The sequence below is a fragment of the Acinonyx jubatus genome, chromosome A2 (assembly GCF_027475565.1).
Source record: "Acinonyx jubatus isolate Ajub_Pintada_27869175 chromosome A2, VMU_Ajub_asm_v1.0, whole genome shotgun sequence".
NCBI classification, from domain to species: domain Eukaryota; kingdom Metazoa; phylum Chordata; class Mammalia; order Carnivora; family Felidae; genus Acinonyx; species Acinonyx jubatus.
The window spans coordinates 6,746,653-6,770,806 of NC_069383.1; the positions used below are offsets into that span (position 1 = coordinate 6,746,653).

At 45.1% G+C, this 24,154-nt stretch overlaps 1 protein-coding gene across 1 annotated transcript; it reads right to left on the bottom strand.

Annotated features, from left to right (window-relative positions):
* Positions 1 to 5,614: 5,614 nt before the first annotated feature.
* Positions 5,615 to 23,172, bottom strand: GIMAP8 (GTPase, IMAP family member 8). Its single transcript, XM_027075764.2, has 5 exons — positions 23,016 to 23,172; positions 17,309 to 17,969; positions 13,262 to 13,307; positions 9,942 to 10,568; positions 5,615 to 7,645 (listed from the first exon to the last, which is right to left on the bottom strand). Exons 1-5 carry the CDS (start codon positions 23,048 to 23,050, stop codon positions 6,948 to 6,950), a joined length of 2,067 nt encoding a protein of 688 aa, XP_026931565.1. The 5' UTR covers positions 23,051 to 23,172; the 3' UTR covers positions 5,615 to 6,947.
* Positions 23,173 to 24,154: the final 982 nt, after the last annotated feature.

A 24,154-nucleotide genomic window follows, 5' to 3' on the forward strand; every position in this document is an offset into this window, starting at 1 on the left:
CAAAGCAACAGGATATACTTTCTTCTCAAGTGCACATGGAACCTTCTCCAAGATAGATCACATACTGGGTCACAAAACAGCCCTTCATAAATATACAAGAATTGAGATCATACCATGCATACTTTCAGACCACAATGCTATGAAGCTTGAAATCAACCACAGGAAAAAGTCTGGAAAACCTCCAAAAGCATGGAGGTTAAAGAACACCCTACTAAAGAATGAATGGGTCAACCAGGCAGTTAGAGAAGAAATTTTAAAAATATACGGAAACAAACGAAAATGAAAATACAACAATCCAAACGCTTTGGGATGCAGCGAAGGCAGTCCTGAGAGGAAAATACATTGCAATCCAGGCCTATCTCAAGAAACAAGAAAAATCCCAAATACAAAATCTAACAGCACACCTAAAGGAAATAGAAGCAGAACAGCAAAGACAGCCTAAACCCAGCAGAAGATGAGAAATAATAAAGATCAGAGCAGAAATAAACAACATAGAAACTAAAAAAACTGTAGAGCAGATCAATGAAACCAAGAGTTGGTTTTTTGAAAAAAATAAACAAAATTGATAAACCTCTAGCCAGGCTTCTCAAAAAGAAAAGGCAGATGACCCAAGTAGATAAATTATGAATGAAAATGGAATTATTACAACCAATCCCTCAGAGATACAAGCAATTATCAGGGAGTACTATGAAAAATTATATGCCAACAAATTGGACAACCTGGAAGAAATGGACAAATTCCTAAACACCCACACACTTCCAAAACTCAAACTGGAGGAAATAGAAAGCTTGAACAGACACATAACCAGCGAAGAAATTGAATCAGATCAAAAATCTCCCAACAAATAAGAGTCCAAGACCAGATGGCTTCCCTGGGGAATTCTACCAGACATTTAAAGCAGAGATAATACCTATCCTTCTCAAGCTATTCCAAAAAATAGAAAGGGAAGGAAAACTTCCAGACTCATTCTGTGAAGCCAGTATTACTTTGATTCCTAAACCAGACAGAGACCCAGTAAAAAAAAAAAAAAAAAAGAGAACTACAGGCCAATATCCCTGATGAATATGGATGCAAAAATTCTCAATAAGATACTAGCAAATCGAACTCAACAGCATATAAAAAGAATTATTCACCATGATCAAGTGGGATTCATTCCTGGGCTGCAGGGCTGGTTCAACATTTGCAAATCAATCAACGTGACACATCACATTAATAAAAGAAAAGATAAGAAGCATATGATCCTGTCAATCGATGCAGAAAAAGCATTTGACAAAATTCAGCATCGTTTCTTAATAAAAACCCTCGAGAAAGTCGGGATAGAAGGAACATACTTAAATATCATAAAAGCCATTTATGAAAAGCCCACAGCTAATATCATCCTCAGTGGGGAAAAACTGAGAGCTTTCCCCCTGAGATCAGGAACACAATAGGGATGTCCACTCTCACTGCTGTTGTTTAACATAGTGTTGGAAGTGCTAACATCAGCAATCAGACAACAAAAGGAAATCAAAGGCATCAAAACTGGCAAAGATGAAGTCAAGCTTTCACCTTTTGCAGATGACATGATATTATACATGGAAAATCCAATAGACTCCACCAAAAGTCTGCTAGAACTGATACATGAATTCAGCAAAGTTGCAGGATACAAAATCAATGTACAGAAATCAGTTGCATTCTTATACACTAATAATGAAGCAACAGAAAGACAAAGAAACTGAACCCATTCACAATTGCACCAAGAAGCATAAAATACCTAGGAATAACCTAACCAAAGATGTAAAAGATCTGGATGCTGAAAACTATAGAAAGCTTATGAAGGAAATTGAAGAAGACATAAAGAAATGGAAAAACATTCTGTGCTCATGGGTTGGAAGAATAAATATTGTTAAAATGTCAATACTACCCAAGGCTATCTACACATTCAATGCAATCCCAATCAAAATTGCACGAGCATTCTTCTCGAAACTAGAACAAGCAATCCTAAAATTCATATGGAACCACAAAAGGCCCCGAATAGCCGAAGTAATTTTGAAGAAGACCAAAGCAGGAGTCATCACAATCCCAGACTTTAGCCTCTACTACAAAGCTGTAATCATCAAGACAGCATGGTATTGGCACAAAAACAGACACATAGACCAATGGAATAGAATAGAAATCCTAGAACTAGACCCACAAACGTATGGCCAACTAATCTTTGACAAAGCAGGAAAGAATGTCCAATGGAAAAAGACAGTCTCTTTAACAAATGGTGCTGGGAGAACTGGACAGCAACATGCAGAAGAATGAAACTAGACCACTTTCTTACACCATTCACAAAAACAAACTCAAAATGGATAAAGGATCTGAATGTGAGACAGGAAACCATCAAGACCCTAGAGGAGAAAGCAGGAAAAGACCTCTCTGACCTCAGCCACAGCAATTTCTTACTTGACACATCCCCAAAGGCAAGGGAATTAAAAGCAAAATGAACTATTGGGACCTCATGAAGGTAAACAGCAAAGGAAACAATCAACCAAACTAAAAGGCAACCAATGGAATGGGAAAAGATATTTGCAAATGATATATCAGACAAAGGGCTAGTATCCAAAATCTATAAAGAACTCACCAAACTCCACACCCGAAAAACAAATAATCCAGTGAAGAAATGGGCAGAAAACATGAATAGACACTTCTCTAAAGAAGACATCCAGATGGCCAACAGGCACATGAAAAGATGCTCAACATCACTCCTCATCAGGGAAATACAAATCAAAACCACACTCAGATATCACCTCACGCCAGTCAGAGTGGCCAAAATGAACAAATCAGGAGACTATAGATGCTGGAGAGGATGTGGAGAAACAGGAACCCTCTTGCACTGTTGGTGGGAATGCAAACTGGTGCAGCCACTCTGGAAAACAGTGTGGAGGTTCCTCAGAAAATTAAAAATAGGCCTACCCTATGACCCAGCAGCAGCACTGCTAGGAATTTACCCACAGGATACAGAGGTACTAATGCGTAGGGGCACTTGTACCCCAATATTTATAGCAGCACTCTCAACAATAGCCAAATTGTGGAAAGAGCCTAAATGTCCATCAACTGATGAATGGATAAAGAAATTGTGGTTTATATACACAATGGAGTACTACATGGCAATGAGAAAGAATGAAATATGGCCCTTTGTAGCAACGTGGATGGAACTGGAGAGTGTTATGCTAAGTGAAATAAGCCATACAGAGAAAGACAGACATCATATGTTTTCACTCTTATGTGGATCCTGAGAAACTTAACAGAAACCATGGGGGAGGTGAAGAAAAAAAAAAAAAGAGGTTAGAGTGGGAGAGAGCCAAAGCATAAGAGACCCTTAAAAACTGAGAACAAACTGAGGGTTGATGGAGGGTGGGAGGGAGGGGAGGGTAGGTGATGGGTATTGAAGAGGGCATCTTTTGGGATGAGCACTGGGTGTTGTATGGAAACCAACTTGACAATAAATTTCATATATTAAAAAAATAAATAAATAAAATAAAATAAATAAAATAAAATTTAATCAACTAATCTTTGACAAGGAATCCAAAAGTACTCAATGGGAAAAGGATAGTCTCTTCAATAAACGATATTGGGACATTGTATATCCACATGCAAAAGAATGAAACTGGACTTAAGAGTCCATTATTAGAGTCTATTATTAGAAAATTAGCTCAAAGTGAATTAAAGATGTAAGTTTAAGACCTGAAATGGTAAAACTACCAGAAGAAAATTCAGGGAAAATACTTCTTGAGATTGGTCTTGGCAATAATTTTTTTGCACAGACAACAAAAGCAAATATTGGCAAGAGGGATAACCTTAAAGTAAAAAGCTTCTGCACAGCAAGAGAAACAATTAACAAATTGAAAAAGCAATGTACAGAATGGGAGATGATATTTGCAAATGATATATCTGATAAGGAGTTAATATCTAAAATATATAAGGAACTCATGCAATGCAATAGCAAAAGAAGAAGAAGAGGAAGAGGAAGAAGAAGAAGAAGAAGAAGAAGAAGAAGAAGAAGAAGAAGAAGAAGAAGAAGAAGAAGAAGAAGAAGAAGAAATTAAAAAAATAGAATCACCATATGATTCATCAATCCCACATCTGGGTGTATATCCAAAGAAAATGAAATCAAGATCTTGATGGATACCTGCACCCCCATGTTCATTAAGCATTATTCATAATAGCCAAGATATGGACACAGTCTAAGTGTCCATCAATAGACGAATGGATAGGGGCACCTGGGTGGCTCAGTCAGTTAAGCATCCGACTTCAGGTCAGGTCATGATCTCGTGGTTCATGAATTCGAGCCCCGCATCGGGCTCTATGCTGACAGCTCAGAGCCTGGAGCCTGCTTCAGATTCTCTCTCTCTCTCTCTCTCTCTCTCTCTCTCTCTCTCTGCCCCTCCCGTGCTTGCTCTCTGTCTTTCTCTGTCTCTGTCTCTCTCTCACACACAAAAATAATAAACATTAAAAAAAATTAAAAGAAAAAAAAAGAACAGAAGAGGAGAGGAAGGAAGGGGAGGAGAGGGGAGGAAACTTCCATTCTGCTCCAAAGACAGCAGTTAGCTGGCAGCCTCCAACTATGACACTTTCAGGACCCACTTCAGCTTTGAGCCAAAGCCAAGCCCCTCCCAGCCAGTCCCTAGCCAAAGGCTGCCAGTGCCCAATGCAGGATATCATCACTATGGGTCAGTCTTTGCCCTAGAATCCACTATTCAGATGTGCAGCTCTCCCTACCCAAGCAGCGCCTCCCCCATTTCCTCCTGCATGTGTCAGACCTGCATCACAGTGCGGAAGCTCTCTCAGACCAATTCTGCTTCCTCTTTATTTTTTTGAAAGGGTTTTACGTTTATTTCTTTATTTTGAGAGAGACAGAGACAGAGCGAGCAGGGGAGGGGCAGAGAGAGGGAGAGAGAGAGAGAGAGAGAGAGAGAGAGAGAGAGAGAGAGAGAATCCCAGAAGCAGGGCTTGAACTCAGGAAACCACGAGGTCATGACCTGAGCCAAAAAACAAGAGTCAAACGCTTAACCGTCTGAATCACTGAGGCAGCCCTCTGCTGCCTCTTTAGTCGTTAACAGCCTTGGCATCACCCCTGTGCCCCGTAAGCCTCTGGCACTCCTAATTCTCAGCACGTGCCTCTCAGAGGAACCCACATGGCAGTACTGTCGCATGTCTCAAGCGTGGTCCTAAACGAAAGTGGAGACGGATGTTAGGTCTTGCCTGGGAGAATATGCCACATTGCTTAGCCCACCCATCCCCCACCTCATGCAGCTCCAATGTCACCTGCTCAACCTAGGGTGGCACACTGGGGTTTGTGCCTGCCTTCAAACAGAAGAGACGCTCTGGGAAGAGACACATAATGCCTTCTAGGCTTTATTCCTTCCATGCTCTTGGTTCTAATTTATTTGTCCTTGCTCTAGTGAAATGCCCAGAGTGGAAGATTCCTGAGCTGGCAGAGGCCTCGTGAAATGGCTGTCACCCACTCTAAGGTCCTCATGCACGCAAGATGCAAAAACCTCACCAGAGTCAAGGTGTCTAAACATCTGCATAGCCTCTTCATGGAGGCATGGTCTGCCCCGGAGTCAGAAAAATAGAAATCAGGAGGACGTGAATTTATAATATAATTCATCTTTATTATTTCACTCAATTGAATATACTTATACATACATTTTCCAGAATGTGTCATTTTCAGGGTTATGCAGAGTACAACAGTATTGATGGTGATGGTCCATGCTCTGATAAGTGGGTTAATCTTGAAGGCAACTGATAACTTTCCAAAAAAGCATATGGATGATGTAGATCCTGTCCTCAAAGCATATATAAAACAGTTAATACTGACAGCATCTGACTACACCTACCTGGAAGAAAACCCCATGATTCTCATCTCAAATATTGCCCGCACAGGCACCCCTCAACATAACCTGCTCAAATGTCAGGGAACACCACCATCCTGGAATGGAGAAGCAACTTTAAGTGTGGAGGCCACATTCCACACCAGCCTCAGACTGCCTACCCTCAGACTTCCTGACGTGAGATACAACAAGCCCCTAGTGTGTTCGAGACTATTATTTGCATCCTCTGAGCTTTACCCTAATTCCTAACCCATGGGGATCCAAAAAAGAGAGAGAGAGAAAAGTGCAAAGGAATTTTCAACTTGTCTGGAGGCAATCTAGAATTCTACATAGAATTTTGGAACTTTGCAATGTTGTCTCATGTTGGCAGTTTTACCACATTTTGGATTTTTGTTCTACTCTCTTTCACTGTGATGGTTAGCAATAAAATCTTTGGAAACCTCACAGACTCATGATCATTTCCTAAGGAACAATAAAGAAGAGTAGACTGGGGCCCACTTTCCATTCAGGCTTGGAATGAAGACAGCACTAAAGAATATCCGCCCCAGGAAGAAAAGAATGTGCTGGCCCCAAGTTCTGCCCAATGGCGACATGGCAGCTCAGGAGACCAGCATGCCTGACAAGCAGCCCTGGGCACCCAGAGGCCCACGGGATCCAGCTTGTCCACTCTGCCACACCAGGAATTGGCTGAACACTGCTCATTACTCTACCCTCGTGTGTCTGGATCCCCTGGTTCATGGGTATTTGTCTGTATTCTGACCCCGGGCTGGCCTTGGTCACCGTGTCTGTCCTGACGCCACTCTATGTCCACAGGTGAGGTGATTCTTGTGATTTAATTCTGACCCTCAATGGCCACTCAATCTCAGGAGCCTCTTTCAAGATTTCCCCACCTAATTTCTCCTTTCTCCTTTCTAATCCCCTGCCCCAGCCTGACAATTTATTCACCTAATAAGAGCTGAAGCATTGCAAGGTGGCCAGCATGTGCCTTTCAAGCCCTCTAAGACATGGACCCTCCTCCCCTCCCACCAGCCCTACCTCACACCCATCCCCAACTGAGGGTGTCTCTAACTTAAAGACACCCCACGTGCATCAGTTACCGATGATACTATATCTTTTTAAATTTTTCAGTAAGCTTTTGGGCTTGTCCTTTTCCTGGTTATTTCTAATGATTTTGTTGACATTCTCCCATTCATGGGGGTAACCATGCCCTCTGTGGCTCTTTAGCAGATCGACGGCCATTGTCAAAAGAAGACTTGCCTGGTTTTCCCTGGCTTGGCCAGTTTCTTTGTTATTAAAAGCACACACTCGCTCCTCACACCTCTTAGTTATGTTCTTAAGAGCTTTGTTATCTGTCTCCTGGAGGTAAACTTTGAGGTCCCCCCCTTCTAGGTCTTCCTTCCTAGTGAACAGCACAATCGTGTACTTCAAAACGTCCTCCCCAAAGATGGTCTCTAGATTCTTCACTGCCTTTTTGTCTTCCTCAGTGAAGCGTCCCAGCTGGAACACCAGGACCAGAACTATGTTCCCTCCCTCACAGCAGGACAAACAGTGTTTGACCTCCTCCTCCAGCCCAGATGGACACCTCTCAGTGCTGGCCGTCAGGCAGAGCAAGGGACTGTCCACAACCACAACCCTCCACCCTTTCCACATCCTCCTGCTGCTCTGGCTCTTCCTAGTGATCAGCTGTGCTCGGAGCTGGTCGAGGAAGTCACGCCTCCCAAGGATGGTGTTCCCCGTGGCGCTCTTCCCGGTGCCGCTGTCCCCCACGAGGACAATGCTCAGCGTGTCTGTCAAAAGGAAAGCAGGAAAGATTCATGACCATGGGCAGATCTGTGTGCGACTTTCAAAGTGATGCCAGACATCACAGCAGAGGATGCTCAGAGAGCACTGTGGCCACCCCCTCACCCGGGGGTGCCTGCTCCATCCCCAAGTATGGTGGTGGGGGGCGGCTTCTTCCAGCCAAGCATCCTATGAACCCACAAGCATGACTTGGACCACCGTCTCTGCCCAGTGCTCACCCATGACATGGCCACTGTCCTTATCTCTGAACTTGCTCCCTCTTTCTGGTACCTTCTCTGACTCCTGTGGGTGCTACTGGCTGTATGACCCATCACCTACTCAGATACATCCGGGCTATACATCTCATCTCTTGGGCTTCTGTTCCTGCTGCAACTATGGCTTCCTGTTGCCAACCTAGTGCTGTAACTGCAGCAAAATCTCCTCGATGTATTTGAAAATTTATGCCATAGAACTGACTTTTCATGAAAAAGCAACTACATATATTATCAACAGATTACTAGTTCCTTCATTCGGATCATGCTACAATTCACGTCTCATTAAAACCACATTAAACTGAACTGTGTCTTTCTTTCATCAAGGAGTCAAAAAGTACCTAGAGGTTATAACAGTGAACACACCCTCCCCTGTTCTGTGGGGCGATGATGGAGAACAGATGTCCCTCTAGATGGAATGACAGATGTACAGAGCCCTTGCAGAGTGTGCTAGTGGGGACTCCTTGTGACTCTGAACTTGTCCTGTGGTCTTTCTCTTCCACGCTGCCTTTTTCCACAGTTCTCCTCAATTATGTATCGTTGGCCAAGTTACCAATATCCACCCAGAAACAAAGAGTGAGGGAAGCCTACCCTGTGCTGTTCCCCCAGGGGAAATTATTGAACTGCTCGTCCTGAACCTACAATCTCATAGTTATGCATAAAGGATGAAAAAGAGATTAATCCTCCCACATTCCCACATTTGTCACAGGCTTCAGTCCCTGCTCCCATACCCTCGGAAGGTGGCTCCCAAGAACCTCCATGATCTCCCACTTCATGTAGAGGCACGAACCCTCCATTTCCATCATTGTTCCATATTGCTAGTGTGCCCTCTGCGATGTCTTCCAGCTTTCTGCCAGCCATCCAAACTCTGCCCATTTTCTAAAGCCCATTTCAAACTGGGCTTTCTCCACACAGCCTCTCCTGACATTCCCACATATCTATGCTTCTTCAGGAGGCTCCCCAGCACCTGGGGCTCCATGGCAAATATGAAAGGGCTCTTTTGAGTCTGTGTTCTTCCCAGGTGAGGACATTTGCCATGGGACAGAATGGGATGACTCATACTGGCCTGGAAGAATCTCAGTTCAGGGCAATAGAGCATGTAGCACAGAGTGCATGGGGACTTCTGCTAAAGAAGCAGGTAGTGTGGCTGGACTGAGAAACCCATCTAGCTGGGGCACCTGGGTGGTTCAATCTTTTGAGCATCTGACTTCAGCTCAGGTAATGCTCTTGTGGTTCATGGGTTCAAGTCCCACATCAGACTCTGCTGTCAGCATGGAGCCCACTTTAGATCTTCTCTCTCCTTCTCTCCCCCTCCCTCAAGAATAAATTATTAAGCTTAAAAAAAAGAGGGGTGCCTAGGTGGCTCACTTGGTTAAGCATCCAACTCTTGATTTCAGCTTAAGTCATGATCTCAGGATTTGTGGGTTCAAGTCCTGCATCAGACTCTGCACTAACAGTGTGGAGCCTGCTCGGGATTCTCAACTCCCTCCCTCTCTCTCTCTCTCTCTCTCTGCCCCTCCCCTGCTTTCTCTCTCTCTCTCTCTCTCTCTCTCTCTCTCTCTCTCTCTCAAAATAAATAAATAAACTTTTTAAAAAAAAGAACCAAGAAGTTAAGAGAGGGAAAGAGAGAGAGATGGAGTGGGCTTAAGAGAAAGAGAAGAGCAAACCAATGGTTCAGAACTATCTCATCACCAGCGCTGAGTCCTGAGCCCCAAACCACAGATACACGGTGGGGAAAACGGGAGATTAGAAAAAGCTCAACTCCTTCCCTTAAGTCCTTCACCACCCCTTGGAGAGATGGGATAAGGATCAGGAAAGAAAAATTAAAGAGTTCGAGGTGTGGACAGTGTGCAGGGGGAAGTCTCATTACCTTAGGAACATTTGAGAAAGGAAGGAGAAAGAGAAAATCTCGTCAAGAGCCTGGACCTGTCCTTTGTAGCTTCTCTCTGCCCTTCAGAAAATAGAAAGCTCTTGCACATGTCACATCTGGCTGTCAAAAGCATATATAAAATGTGTTTTACACAATATGTACCTTCCTGGCTGATGACGCATGGCTTGGCCCTGTTCTGCAGCACCAGGTCCACGATCTTTTGTAGGAGCTCGTCCACCTGGCACTGCTCCTCTGCCCCCGTCAGTCTGTAGTTGAAGGCGCTGTACCGGTCTTTGCATTTCTTAATGAGCTGGTAGAGAGCTTCATTATTGCTTTTCAAGAACATCTCTAGATCCTGGTCCCCTAGATCTTCCTTCCTGGTGAGGAGGACGATCATGTACTCAATGAATTTCTCTCCAAAAATGCTTCGGATGGTGTCCAGCACAGCCTCATCGGTCTTGGTGAAAGAGCCCAGCGGGGTCACCAGCAGGAAGGCATGGAGGCCTTGAGGGGCATGTCTCTGAAGCTCAGCTTTAATGTCCTTTGAAGATGCAATGTCCGGAGTATCAATGACCCAAATTTTCCTCCCTCTCCAGATTCTGCTCACAGACGCAAACATCTGGGTTACCGACTTTTCACTGAATTTGGTCTCAAAGACTCCCTTCCCCAGAAGGCTGTTCCCGGCAGCACTTTTTCCGGCTCCATGCTTCCCCACAAGCAGGATCCTCAGTTCCAACAACTCAGGGCTTGGTTCACATCCTGTGGCCTGCAGCTGCTTCTCCCCTGGCCCTGTGGGACAAAAGGGCAGATTCAGAGTCTCTTCTTGAGGCCGAATATGGAGATGTGGACAGGTTTTATGATTTCTCCTCCTTGCCAGTTTTTACAGAGAATGGCAGTAATGCTCTGAACAGCAGGACTATAGTCCCGGGTCAGAAGTCACTCACCCATTCAAGTAAAAACCACAAAGGCGGGCACGAATAAATTAGGAGATGTGTAGAAAGCTCAAGACCTCCCAGAAACATGAAAATCAGTTAAACTTGGCCTTTACAGGTCTTCGTCCTTAGATTTCCTTTCATTTGCTACCAAAGTCCATGAAGTCCATGGGCTGAGGCAGGACAAGGGAGAATCTGAGTTTAAAATGCCCCTTGGTGGTATATTCATAAAATGTGAGACTACTCAGCAACCAAAAACAAAAACAAAACAAAACAAAAAAGAATGAATAAATGAACTATTGATATGCAACACGCATGGATCTTCTAAACATGCTAAATGAAAGAAGCCGGACACGAAACCACATGCTATCTGATTCCACTATATGAAGTTCAAGAACAGACAAAATTAATCTATGTGGATAGAAATCTGGGTTGCGGTTCCCTTTGGGGAGAGGCAGCAGGAACTTAGGTAAGCTGACAGAAATGCTCAAGATCTTTATCTAGAGGATGGTCACTATGGGTAGATACGTAAAGTCACTGAGCTCTACACTTAAGATCTGTGCATTTCACTCTACGTTCATTATGCCTCAATACATGACTGTAGAAACTTGTACCACAAAACCGTCTCTGCACACGCGCCCTGTCCCCATCACCTCTCCTTGATCCAAGGTCAACACCAGACCTCCATGCTGAGCAAAGGGTAGAGTCAGCAATACAGAGAATATTCAGAGTTTGAGGCATCCTGGGCGCTAAGGGTATGGATTGTCACTTGGTGTCAGAGCCGCCAAGTCTGGGAGGTGGAATGAACGCGGCATTTAAAGAAAGCCACTGAAATGCTAGTGACACCACGTCCTTGTTATGTTGCCTTGGGAAAGCTCCTACTTTCTTCCAAATCACCTCATACAAGGCTACATCATATAAAAGGTCATTTCCAACTTTTTGAGCCACCCCGTGGCTACCCATGGTGTGCTATTTCCTCACCACCACGAGGCAAAATTTGGGGCCATAACAGGTAAGTTCCTTCAGGTCTTGACAGAAGGGCATCCGGAGAATTTTAAATCCCTACTTCTGCCTAAGCTCACATCTTTCTGGCTAAGTTTACTCATCTGTCAATGAGACTAATGATAATACCACCCTCTTCCTAGGGCTGTCATGAGGAATATACTTTAGGGTTGTTAAGAATATATGGTTGTTCTGAGAATTATACTTATACGCTAGGAGGATTGAATTATTTCTATATATTTTTCCAGCACATACTGTCAACTGCAATTATTATCATTATTAACATTGAAATAATAATAAAAGAATAATTATTTTATTTAATAAATAAAAATGCTATAAACATTCTAGTTAATTAAAATTATTATTATTATTATTATTATTATTATTATTTTATTGTTATTATTTGGGGGAGTTCTGTGGGGACAGAGATCTCACCTACCTTATTCATTGCTGAATATTCTGTGCTTGCACAGAGCTGGCCCAGAAATAACGTGAGAGTCCATCAATAAAGGGATAGTTGGAGGCGCCTGGGTGGCTCAGTCAGTTAAGCTTACAACTTCAGCTCAGGTCATGATCTCACAGTTCATGAGTTTGAGCCCCACATCGGGCTCTGTGCTGATGGTGCAGAGACTGCTTGGGATTCTCTTTCCCTCTCTCTGCCCCTTCTGTGCTCTCTTACTCTCTCAATCTCTCTCTCTCTCTCTCTCTCTCTCTCTCAAAATAAATTAGTAAACTTAAAAAAAAATTTTTGTAAAGCCTGATTTAAAAAAAATAATAATAAAAAAGGAAGGAAAGAAGGAAGGGAGGAAGGAAGGATGGTTGAATTAAGCATGTACGCCCTTACCGTGAACAAAACTGCATCTACTAAACAGAGCGAGGTAGATCTATATGTATCGATTTGTGCAGTGTGCAGGATGAATCATTAACGGCAATCATTACATGGATACTGAACTCCATTACAGAATCCTATAACTTAGTGCTCCCCAAGAAGGTAATTTCTGCTTTCCCAGTAGAAGTCAACATTGTATAGTCTTGGATCCAGGGCCAGGAAGACAAGGCTGAGTCACAAAAAAAGCCACAAAAGACAAGCCCACCTCCACAACATTTCAGAGAAAGCCAGGGACACCCACTCCATGTCCACCACCTTTGCTGCTACCATACCTACTCCCAAGTGTTAGGAGCTTCCTGGGGGACAGGTTGTGGACACCAACCTGAGCAAGGTCCCCAGAGCGCATCTTTGTTTCTAATTATCTATTTTTTCCACTTCATTTTGATGCATAATGCATTCAAAAGAATATCGATATGAGCTTATCTTTTTTTTAATTTTTAAGTTTTTATTTATTTATTCATTTTGAGAGAGCACGAGCAGGGTTGGGGGACACAGAGAGAGGAAGAATCCCAAGCAGGATCCACACTATCACCACAGAGCCAGATGCAGGGCTCAAACTCACAAGCTGTGAGATCATGATCTGAGTCGAAATAAAGAGCTGGATGCCCAATCAACCACCCAGGCACCCCTGAGCTTAACATTTTTAAGGATCATCTTACCATGTGGATTGTCCCCCTCCTGAGATGTGGCTTCATTCACATGATCCTAGGAAATAAAGGGGGAAATGATGCTCAGAGACCCAAAATCTCATCTTTTCACAAAGCAAAGAAATGGAGACACAAGTATATAATTCAGAGTAATTTGATGATTGGGATGTGGTCAAATTCAGGCCGTGGTCCTATTCCTTGTTGGCTTCTGTAGACCCATCCATAATGACAGTCGATCCTGAAACCCCATTGTTGCCACCACAACAGGCTTCCCAGAAATATGAAGATGGGTCTTGTTCTCACTCAGGTGAGTCCCACAAATGCCATCTAACCAAGGTATTTGTCCTGAAGCTCTAACTTTCCTTCTCCCCAGTCCCCAGTGGTAATAGCAATCCCTTCCAAAGTCTTCCAGAGTTTTTTCTGTTCCTGGAGAAAATCCAGAGGCTTAAAGACAGCTTCTGGATTCCCCAGAAGAAGAAACTAGCCCAGTGATGTTTGTGATGTGCATCTGAGGGACCAGGGGAAGGGAGGAGATTGGGAGTCACGCTCCCCACACATCTCCGGTGCCTTCTCCCTGCACCACACCCCCGGTACAGAGATGATCCTTCTTCTGACGTGAGAGCCAGGAAAATTTGGAACCTTCTCCATCCAGGTGGGCAAATGGAGATAACAGAGGATGGAAGGCCAAACACACAGTTGGTATTCCCTTCCCCTGCCTGGCAAAGCCATACAGTCGCACCCCAAACTTAAATTGTCATGAAATCAAAAGAGAAGGTGAAAACAACGATACACAATGTGGATGAATCCGCTATTCTTAGAAACTCCCAATACTTTATTTTAACCTTATCTTTGTTAAATTTCCATGCTAGCCAAGGAAATTTTCCCTCTGCTTTCTTACTTGGCCTTACCCCAAACCATTGATACCTTCCACCATCTCCCTCCCTGGGTCTTCTCCATTCAGCTCTGATTATCACACTTCTTTCTTCTTACCTGGCACAACTCAAGGTCTTTCATGTTCTTTAAATGGAAAACATTTTTACAATGCAAATGTGTATGATCTAAAAATTAGTAATGTTTTTAATGTTTATTTATTCTTGAGAGAGACAGAGCACAAGCAGGGGAGGGGCAGAGAGAGAGGGAGACACAGAATCCTATGCAGGCTCCAGGCTCCGAGCTGTGAGCACAAAGCATGACGCGGGGCTCGGACCCACAATCCATGAGATCACGACGTGAGCCAACTAACCCACCCAGATGCCCCTAAAAATTACTAATTTTTAAATTCCCAATCCACTACCAAAGGAACAATAGCTAATTCACATACATCCTTCTATGTTTTTCTAAGTTTATACAAACACACACAAGCATATATGAACACATTGGGAGAACTTGGCTAGGTTTCAATCTGCTTAATACTATGTCCTGTACATCTGTACAAATCAGTACATATCGATCAACCCAATTTTTCTAGAAGATGCTATTTACTCCACAGCATGGATATGGAAAATTCCATACTAATGTAACGATTCCTGTATTTTTTTAAAGATTTTATTTTAAGTAATCTCTACACCCAACATGGGGCTTGAACTTAACAATCTCGAGATGAGGAGTCATATGCTCTACTGACCGAGCCAAATGATTCCTTTATTGATAGATCATAAGCTTATTTCTGGATTTACTATTTGAAAAGATACAATGATAAATATCCTTATATATACATCTTTATATGTGCAAATGTTTTCCTTTCTTGGTAACAGGGTCCTAAAAGTGGGAATCTTGCTCAGTCTCTGGGTTGTTAAAGTCCTTAATGTCTCCATAACTTACATGAAACTTATACACGTCCATGATAATAACAGTAATAATAATGGCAACTATGGAGCGCCTGGGTGACTCAGTCAGTTGGGCGTCTGACTTAGGCTCAGGTCATAATCTCATGGTCCATAGGTTTGAGGCCCATGTCAGGCTCTGTGCTGACAGCTTCAGATTCTGTCTCCATCTCTCTCTGCCCCTTCCCTGTTTGTGCTCTCTCTCTCTCTCAAGAATAAACATTAAAAAATTAAATAATAGTAATAATAATGGCAGCTAATAATTACTGAATGCTTGCATTTCAAGTATTTGCAAATAACTTTGTCAGCATTTCATTAAACCCTGAGATACATAGTATTATCCCTTTTTACACAAGACAGAAAAATAAGATACTGTGGTCAACAAAAAGGATAGGAGTTCCGTCCCTCAGGGAGTCTGTGGGGAGGCAGCCATTGAAAGCACATACACAGCAACCACTTGACTGGCTGATGGCCATGAGGAGGAGAAGCGCCCTGAGGGAAGGGGGGCTGTAGGAGCTCATCCCAGGGGCCCACAGGGAAGACTCTCTGAGCAAAGGAGCTCTAGCAGAGGCAGACCTGGAACGGGGTGGGATGGGAGAGGGGAAGTGTCCAGGTGGAGAAAATTCCAAGTTCAAAGCTCTAGAGCACACATGAGTATAAGTCAAGGACCCCACAGGGAAGGCCGGTGGGACCAACACATAAAGAGCAAGTTAGAGGGTGAGGGGCCAGCTCAGGTCAGGGATTCCAAACTTGATCTGAAGATCAACGTACAGTCACTGCACAATTTTACACAACAGGGGGTTGTGTTCTGGGTACACTGTGGACAGTTCATTCTGTGCCCCTTATCCTCTCTGCTGGCATCCCTGTTCCATACAGCCTTCAGGGGAGAGACAGAGGCTATAAAGGACAGAGAGAGGGAGGTCAGGGCTAGGAGATAAGAGAGTGACAAGTTCTCCTGAGCCTCAGGGTCCTCGTCGTACATTGAGTAGGTGTGAAGATTTGATCAGTCTGGGGGTCTGGGACTTAGCAGGTGCTCAGTAAATATTGCCTTCCTTCTCATTTCCATCCTGTTTGGGTTTAACACTCACCAGTTCTCAGAAGATTCACTCTGACCAAAACTGCCCCCACGTTGGATTTTTGCTTTGCTTTACATCCATGGACACTTGCATTTAAAGACTCCTCTGTACCAACATTCACTTACTTACACTGAATCAGGAACTGCTTCGTGTCTTATGCATGAGTCACTCAAACAGAAGCGTGAGGTCCTCGAAAACAAAACCCTAGATTTTTGTATCTTCCTTCATTACAACTATATTTTCCACTCAAGTCTAGAAATTAAATAAAATACCACTCTGGCTGTCATGTAGAAAATAGATTGAGGGGTAAGGCACAAGAACGAATGAGGGGAAGGTTGTTTGTAAAACAGTACAGGCAAGAATGGAGGCTGGTTTGGAGCAGAGGGGGGGCAGTGGAGATGGACAGAAATGCATGGATTCCAGGCACACCGATCACACAAGACCTAAGGACTTCTCAAATATCAGCTGCCAGCTAGTAGTAGCAAAGCCGACCTCTGGGTTTAGGTTCAAGGAGCATCAGGAGCATCACCACCATTTACCCAGTTGAGAGAAAACTGAAGTCTCATACATCTCAGAGGGAAAACCAAAAGTGTAACCTTGTGAAGCCTGAGATCCCATAGGAGAGCCAAGTGGAGACATCAGACGGCAACTGGATAAGGGAGCAGGATTCAGAGGAGAGGCCTGGACAGGAGTGACAAATCTGGAAACCATTAGTGATCAACGGAGCTCAAAGCTGGAGGGCAGAGAATTGAGGAAAGCCTAGAACCACACCCTGAAGATCTCAACTTTTAGAGGCCATGTGAAGAGAACTCAACAATCTCCAGAGGAGCCAGAAAGAGTAGGAGGAAAAAAACCAAAACGAGTATAGCTGTATTGAAGCAAAGGGAAGAAAGGGTCTATTTGTGTGTCTAATACTGTGAGGGAAAAATTTAAGTAAGGACTTAACTGTATCCATTAATTTGCCAATAAATTTCAAAGTCCAAAGTGTAATCCTCAAAGCAACCTACCATCTGGTGCCTCATCTTTCCAGATCATAGATAAACACCTCCTAAACAAAGCCTAGGTTCCACCACACAATGTGACAGGTCACTTATCCATGCTTGTCTTCAACCCACTAGCTCTCACCACAAAGATCCTTGAGGACCTTCAGCATTTCTTACCAGGAATCCACTGCCTTCATTTCTGAGATTCACGATATATGGTCTTCCATTTTCATCCACCAAACGCTGGACCATGCAGAGGAGCTCTCTCACCTGGACATCCCGCTCATCTTCACTTGCCTTGTTGTTAAAAGCGCAGTATCGGCCTCCACAGTTTTCAACCAACTCCCTAAGGGAGTTCTCATCTTCAATGCAATCTTTCAGTGAGTCATTCTCCAAATCATCCTTCCGAGTGAAGACAATAATGATGTGCCTCCTGGAGTTAGCTCCAAACACCTCCTGGATCCCTTTGACTGTCTCTATGTCCTCGACCTTATAAAAGCTGATGGGGATTACCAGAAGCAGGACGTGGAGGCTGGGAGCAGAGAGCTCGAAGCAGTGTTCAATGTTACGTTGCTTGTCTTTGGCACAAGACTTTGAGGAGAAAAGGTCAGGGGTGTCAATGACCACAACCCTTCTCTCTTTTGTGAACCCACTCTCTCTCTGGCATGTTTTAGTCACCATCTGGTCACTGAATTTGGACACGAATGCAGCTTTGCCCAGAATAGTGTTTCCTGTGGCACTTTTTCCTGCACCACTTTTGCCTAAGAGGAGAAGCCTCAGTTCTGGCATGGAGCACTCTGGCTCCAGTTTCCTCTCCTGACACAGGCTCTGGTTGGTTCTGCTGGGACAAAAAGCAACACATCAGTGTTCAACCCATGCAAGAGTGGATAGAGGAGCAGCAAGAAAAAATGCCTTCTTTTTGGTTTTTCCCAAAGGATGTGGCCTACTGAAGTCAACTCAGACTAGATTGGGATAAGAAATCCTGTTTCCCACAATCTTCTCTGTGCTCTTGTCTCTGAAATAAATCCACACTGGTAAGATGCCCAGCACTGTAGGGGCACCTGAGTAGCTCGATCGGTTGTGTCCAACACTTGATCTCAGATCAGGTCATGATCTCACAGTTTGTGGGATCGAGCCCCACATGGGGTTCTGCGAGGACAGCACAGAGCCTGCTTGGGATTCTCTTCTCTCTCTCTCTCTCTCTCTCTCTCTCTCTGCCCCTCCCTTGCTCACTTGCTCTTGTTCTCTCTCTCTCAAAATAAATAAACACTTAAAAAAAAGACATTCAACACTGTTGACTGACTAAACCAACAACCCCCTTCTCTGTATTCATCACCCATTATACATGCTGGGGGAAACTGTGATAGAATAATGCCCCCCCCCACCAGATGTCCATGTGCTAATCCCTGGAATCTGTGATTGTGTTATTTTACATGGCAAAAGGGACGTTGCCAATGTGATTAAGGCTCTTGAGACGGAGAGATAAGAGGATCCTAGAGGATCATCCAGGTGGCTCCAATATAATCACACTAAAAGAGGTCCTTCCAAGAGGAAGATAGGAAAGTCAGAATAAGAAAAAGGAGATGTGAGGACAAAAGCAGAGGTGAGAGAGTGAGAAAGATTTGAAAATGCTACACGATTGGTTTTAAAAATGGAATAAGGAGCCACCAGCCAAAGGCAATGCAGGCAGCTTCTAGAAGCTGGGAAAGGCAAGGAAATGGCTTCTGCCACACAGCCTCCTCCAGAAGAATCCTGCCCAACACTAATTTTAGGACTTCTGACCTCCAGACTGTAAAATAATAGCTTGGTGGGTTTTTAGCAACTTTGTGGCAATTTGTTACAGCAGCAACAGGAAATTAATACGTTCTCTCTCCCAGCTTCCTTTCGACCAGGGGTGGCCATGTGACCCAGTTCAACCTGATGACAATTGAGGGAATATTTGCCTGGGCCTTTTAGGAATGTTACTGTTTTCTTGATGATAGAGGCAGACTCAAGTAGAGAGCTCCTGTTCTCACCTCTTCCCCCTTCTTCTTTTTATTTTTTCTTTTTATTTTTTTTTTAAGTTTTTTAAAGCTTATTTATTTGTGAGAAAGACAGAGCATGAATGGGGGAGGGGCAGAGACAGAGAGAGACACTGAATCTCAAATAGGGTCCAGGCTCTGAGCTGTCAGCAGAGCTTGAACTCGGGAACAGTGAGATCATGACCTGAGCTGAAGTCGGACTGATGCTTAACCAACTGAGCCACCCAGGCGCCCCTCCTCCCCCTTCTTCTTATTTGACATTTAAATGTGACATCTGGAATGGCAGCAGATATCATGAGGCAATGAGGTAACAAATAAGAGAACAAATGTTGCTGAAGGACCCCAGAGCAGAAAGATAAAAGGATCCCCGATGACATCACTGGGCTACCAAAACATCCTTGAGATTGCCCTTTTGCTAAGTAAACAGCTGATATTCTAATGATTTAAGCTGCTGCTACTCAGAGTATGGTTCACGAACAAGCGATATTGCCAATAACTGAGATCATGTTAGAAATACAACATCTCAGCCCCACGCCAGACTTGCTGAATGAGAATTCTTCATTTGACAAGTTCCAGGTGATTCTCATGAGCATTCAAGTTTGAGAAGCACTGGTGTTAAGCCACCATTGGTTAAAGATTAGCATTCCTAACTGAATCAGAAACCACTGGAAGAGCCAAGTTTCCCAGCACTATTTCCTTTTTTTTTCATGTTTATTCATTTTTGAGCTAGAGAGACAGAGAACATAACTGGGTGAGGGGCAGAGAGAGAAAGAGAGGGAGACACAGAACTTGAAGCAGGCTCCAGGCTCTGAGCTGTCAGCACAGAGCCCGATGCAGGGCTCAAACCCACAAACTGCGAGATCATGCCCTGAACCGAAGTCGGACGCTCAGCCGACTGAGTCACCCAGGTGCCCCTCCCAGAACTATTTCTTGAACAGTCTATCCTTTTCCAAATGATTCTGTCAGATACCAGGGGCCCATGTTTCCATGAGTCTTTTCCTAGGTTGTCTGTTTTGTCCACTGGACACTCAATCTATTCTTGAACCAGAAAGCCTTAATTACTAAAACCAAGATGACTTAATGTTATTCTACTAAAAATATAACTCTAAAATGAGGCTTCATTATGTAATGGAGCAGGTTCCAACACCTTGCTATTGTGCAAAACTGTCACGGTATTCTTGGCTTTTTAATCCCCTGTAGAACTTTGAAAATCAGTTGTCATTGTCTTCAGGAAACCCTGTTGAAATCTAGAGTGTTGTTGCATTGAATTTGTAGCTTACTTTTATTTTTTTATTAAGTATTTATTTATTTTGAGAGAGAGACAGAGAGAGAGCACATGCACAAATCACAAGGGAGGGGGCAGAGACAGAGGAGAGAGAGAATCCCAACATGGGACTCGATCTCACAGACTGCGAGATCATGACCTGAGCTGAGGTCAAGAGTCGGAGGCCCAACCGATGGAGCTACCCAGGCGTCCCTGCAGCTTAGTTTTAGAAGAATGGACATCCGCATAGAGTTGTTCTCCCCACTCCTTTTTTTAGTCAGTTTTAAATATGTTCTAATTTCAATCATTTCTTTTTGATCCATAAATTAAGAGAAGTAATTACAAAATTTAAAAATGAGCGGCACCTTGATGGCTCATTTGGTTGAGTGTCCGACTTTGGCTCAGGTCATGATCTCACAGTTCGAGCCCCACTTAGTTGAAGTGTCATCTGGGGTCAAGCCTTTCATGGTTTTTCCAGACTGAACTGATCATCAACTCTTCTCTGGACTTCTGCAATAACAGAATCACTGATTCCCCCTGCTTCTACCCTTCTAGAGGCTATGGTCTGTAGACAGTCAGTGTGCTCCTGCACAAACAGGAGACAGATAATGTCATTCATCAGTCCAAAGTCCCCCCGTGGCTTCCCCCTGACTTGAAATAACAAGCAAAGCCTTTACAGTGGTCGACAAGACCCTACCCATCTGGACTCTAGCTGTCTCTCTGATCTCATCTCCCACCCCTCTCCACCTTGTTTTGTCTCCTGTAGTCACATGGACCTCCCTGCTGTTCCCCAAATGTGCAACCTTGGGCCTTGGTGCTGGTTGTTCACCTGAGCTAGAACACTCTTCCCCCAGACTCGTGCAAGGCGCATTCACCTCCTTTAGATCTTTACCGCATTGGCCCTGTGGGACAGATGGCCTTCTTCAGTCATCCTACATTTAACAGCAATCTGCCCTACTGCATCCCAACAGCATTCTGCTTCCCCCACATGCCTGTTCTGTACGCCCCCAGCAACCACTGCAACAACCTTTCACATTGTGCATTTACTTGCTTATTGCTTTCTTTTGTCTCCCCACGGCTAAGAGGTAAGTCCCATGAGAAGGAGGACCTGCTTTATCTTGTTCACCATCGCATCTATGACCCAGAGAAGGCATTCGATAAGCACCAGCTGATAGTATTTACTTCATCTAACTTTGAAATTCTCTCTACCACCCTTGGTATGAAACTCTGTAAGAGCAGAGACCATGCCTGTCTTGTCCTATGTCCCTAGTCGCTGATACTGTGCCTGGTATATAGTAAAGGCTTAATAAGTGGTGTTAAATGAATGATCATGGGGTGAAGGGGTGAGGAAAGGAAGAAAAACAGTTTTTAGAAATGAAGAGAGTGACTGAAGTGAAGCCACTTTGAATTAAAAAAAAGAGAAGTAACTTCACACTGTATCCCAAGCCAATGAAGTGATATTTTTTGGTACATTAATTTTTTTAAAAAAAGACACTAGTGGGCAAATAGCTGAAGGAAGCAGAGACCTCCAGCATGTCTGAAGAAGAAAGGAATTGATTTCCCAAGTAAGCTCCACTGCTCACATGATTACCCATCATAGTGTGTGTAAATTAATGAGCCTTTGCTAAACTGTGTGTTATATTGAATCAGGGACCCACCCAACCTACGCCCTCGCCTTGCGAACTTTTCTCTGGAGCAGAGGGGGTGCCTAGGTGGCTCAGTGGTTGAGCGGCTGACTTTGGCTCAGGTCATGATCTCAAGGTTCATGGGTTGGACCCCCATGTGGGGCTTTCACTGACAGCGCTAAACCTGCTTCGGATTCTGTCTCCATCTCTCTCTCTCTCTCTCTCTCTCTGCCCCTCCCCTGCTTGTTTGTTCTCTCTCTCTCTCTCTCAAAAAAAATATTAAAAAAAAAAAAATTCGGACGAAAGGTAACCAAAACTCCCCCTCCCTCACTCTCTCCTTTACCCACACTCCCCTCTGACTATCTCCCAGCCCCTCTGGAGACCCCAACAGGGCAAGGAGAGAGAGAAAACGAGAGCTTTCACTCCAGAACTATAGTGACACTCTCCAGCAACCTGTACTTGTTCTCGGGGTATAGCTCGAGGGCGATGCGGGTTCAGCCGTCCAAGCAAAGCTCCCAATGGTCTGGGGAATCTGCCCTGCACCCGGGAAGTTCAAGCCCACAGAAAGAGATGGCCAGAGAAGCTTCCAGAGCCTAGCCTGGGGAGGACGCACTCCCAGCCCCGCAGGTCAGGCAGTCATCAGGAGGACAGAAAAGCATTCAACGGTGACAGCCCAGAGGGCTCAAATGTAGGCAAAATCATAAGTCTTGTTTGGGGCAACCACCGGCCACCCCGAGGGCTCAGTTAAGGGGACCCGACAGCGCACGGGGTGGGGAACAAAAGCGAGCGTGGACCGGGCGGATCCGTGGCTACCAGCCTCCTCCCCCAGCCCTGCCATCGGCCCCTCGCCGCCGAGCCCTCCTCGGGGAAGGCGAGGAGCCCGCCTCCCTCCCCCCTCCCCCGCTCCCCCCCTCCCCGCGGCCCGCCCGGCCTCGGGCCCCCCCGCCCCCTCTCCCGCGCGGATGCGCAGGCACCTCGGCTCCGGCTCCGGGCGCGTCGTGGGCTGCATGGCTCCGGAAAGTGGCCGAGAGCCCCGCAGCAGCCGGCCCAGGGCGGGAGGAGGGCCGCGCGGAGAGAAAGCAGGGGCGGGCCCTCAGAGGCGGTGAGGGTGGAGGGGAGAGTTGGGGCTGGTGCCAGGTCGCGGGGTGCAGACGAGGGACAGGCACGCCTCCCCCCCCCCCCCGCCGCCGCCCCTTCCTGGGGACACGAAGGGCAAGACTCGAGAGCGGAAGCTGGGCCTGGGGCTGCGGCGCCCCCCGAGGGTTCCCCCGGAGAGGGTCATAGTGCGGGGTGCTCCCGTCCCTGGGACCGAAGTCGTGGAGCCTGAAGAGGCTGAACCTGGCCGGTGCGGGGACGGCGCCCAGTAGGTGGTGCTTCTCCGGCTGGTGTCCGCCACCCTGGGCACCTGAGACCCCTTCCCGAGACTGAGGAAACCGAGAAGACGCCGGTTTCCTTCTCCCACCCCCACCCTCTAGCAACTCCTCACACCCCTCCTGGGGGACCCTCCAACCCGACCTGGGGAACGCGCTGCTTGCCAGGCTAAAGGGTTCCTTCTTAGAGCCCGGCTAACATTGAAATGCTGGAACTTCTATGCTTTCCAACAGCTTATAAAGGAAACCCTTTTTGTGCGTGATGATAGTATCCAGAAGCTTCCTACTACAGGAGCCAGACTCTGAGAAAGACTATTATTTTATTATGGTTTTTATTTATTTTATTTTTGTAATGCCTTTTCGGTTTTGAGAGAGAGACAGAGCGTGAGCAGGGGAAGGGCAGAGAGAGAAGGGGAGACACAGAAGCGGGCTCCAGGCTCCCAGCTGTCAGCACAGAGGCTAGAACCCATGAAGTGAGGGGTCTAGAACCCATGAACTGAGAGATCATGACCTGAGCGGAAGTCTGAGCTTAACCAGCTGAGCCACCCAGGTGCCCTGATTATGGATTGTTAAAAAAACAACACCACACCAACATCACAGAATTTTACCATCTTAGCGATTTTTTTTAAGTTTATTTATTTTTGAGAGGGAGAGAGAGAGAACCCCAAGCAGGCTCTGCACTATCAGTGGGGTTTGAACTCCAGGATCCCGGGATCAAACTCACGAACTGTGAGATTAGGACC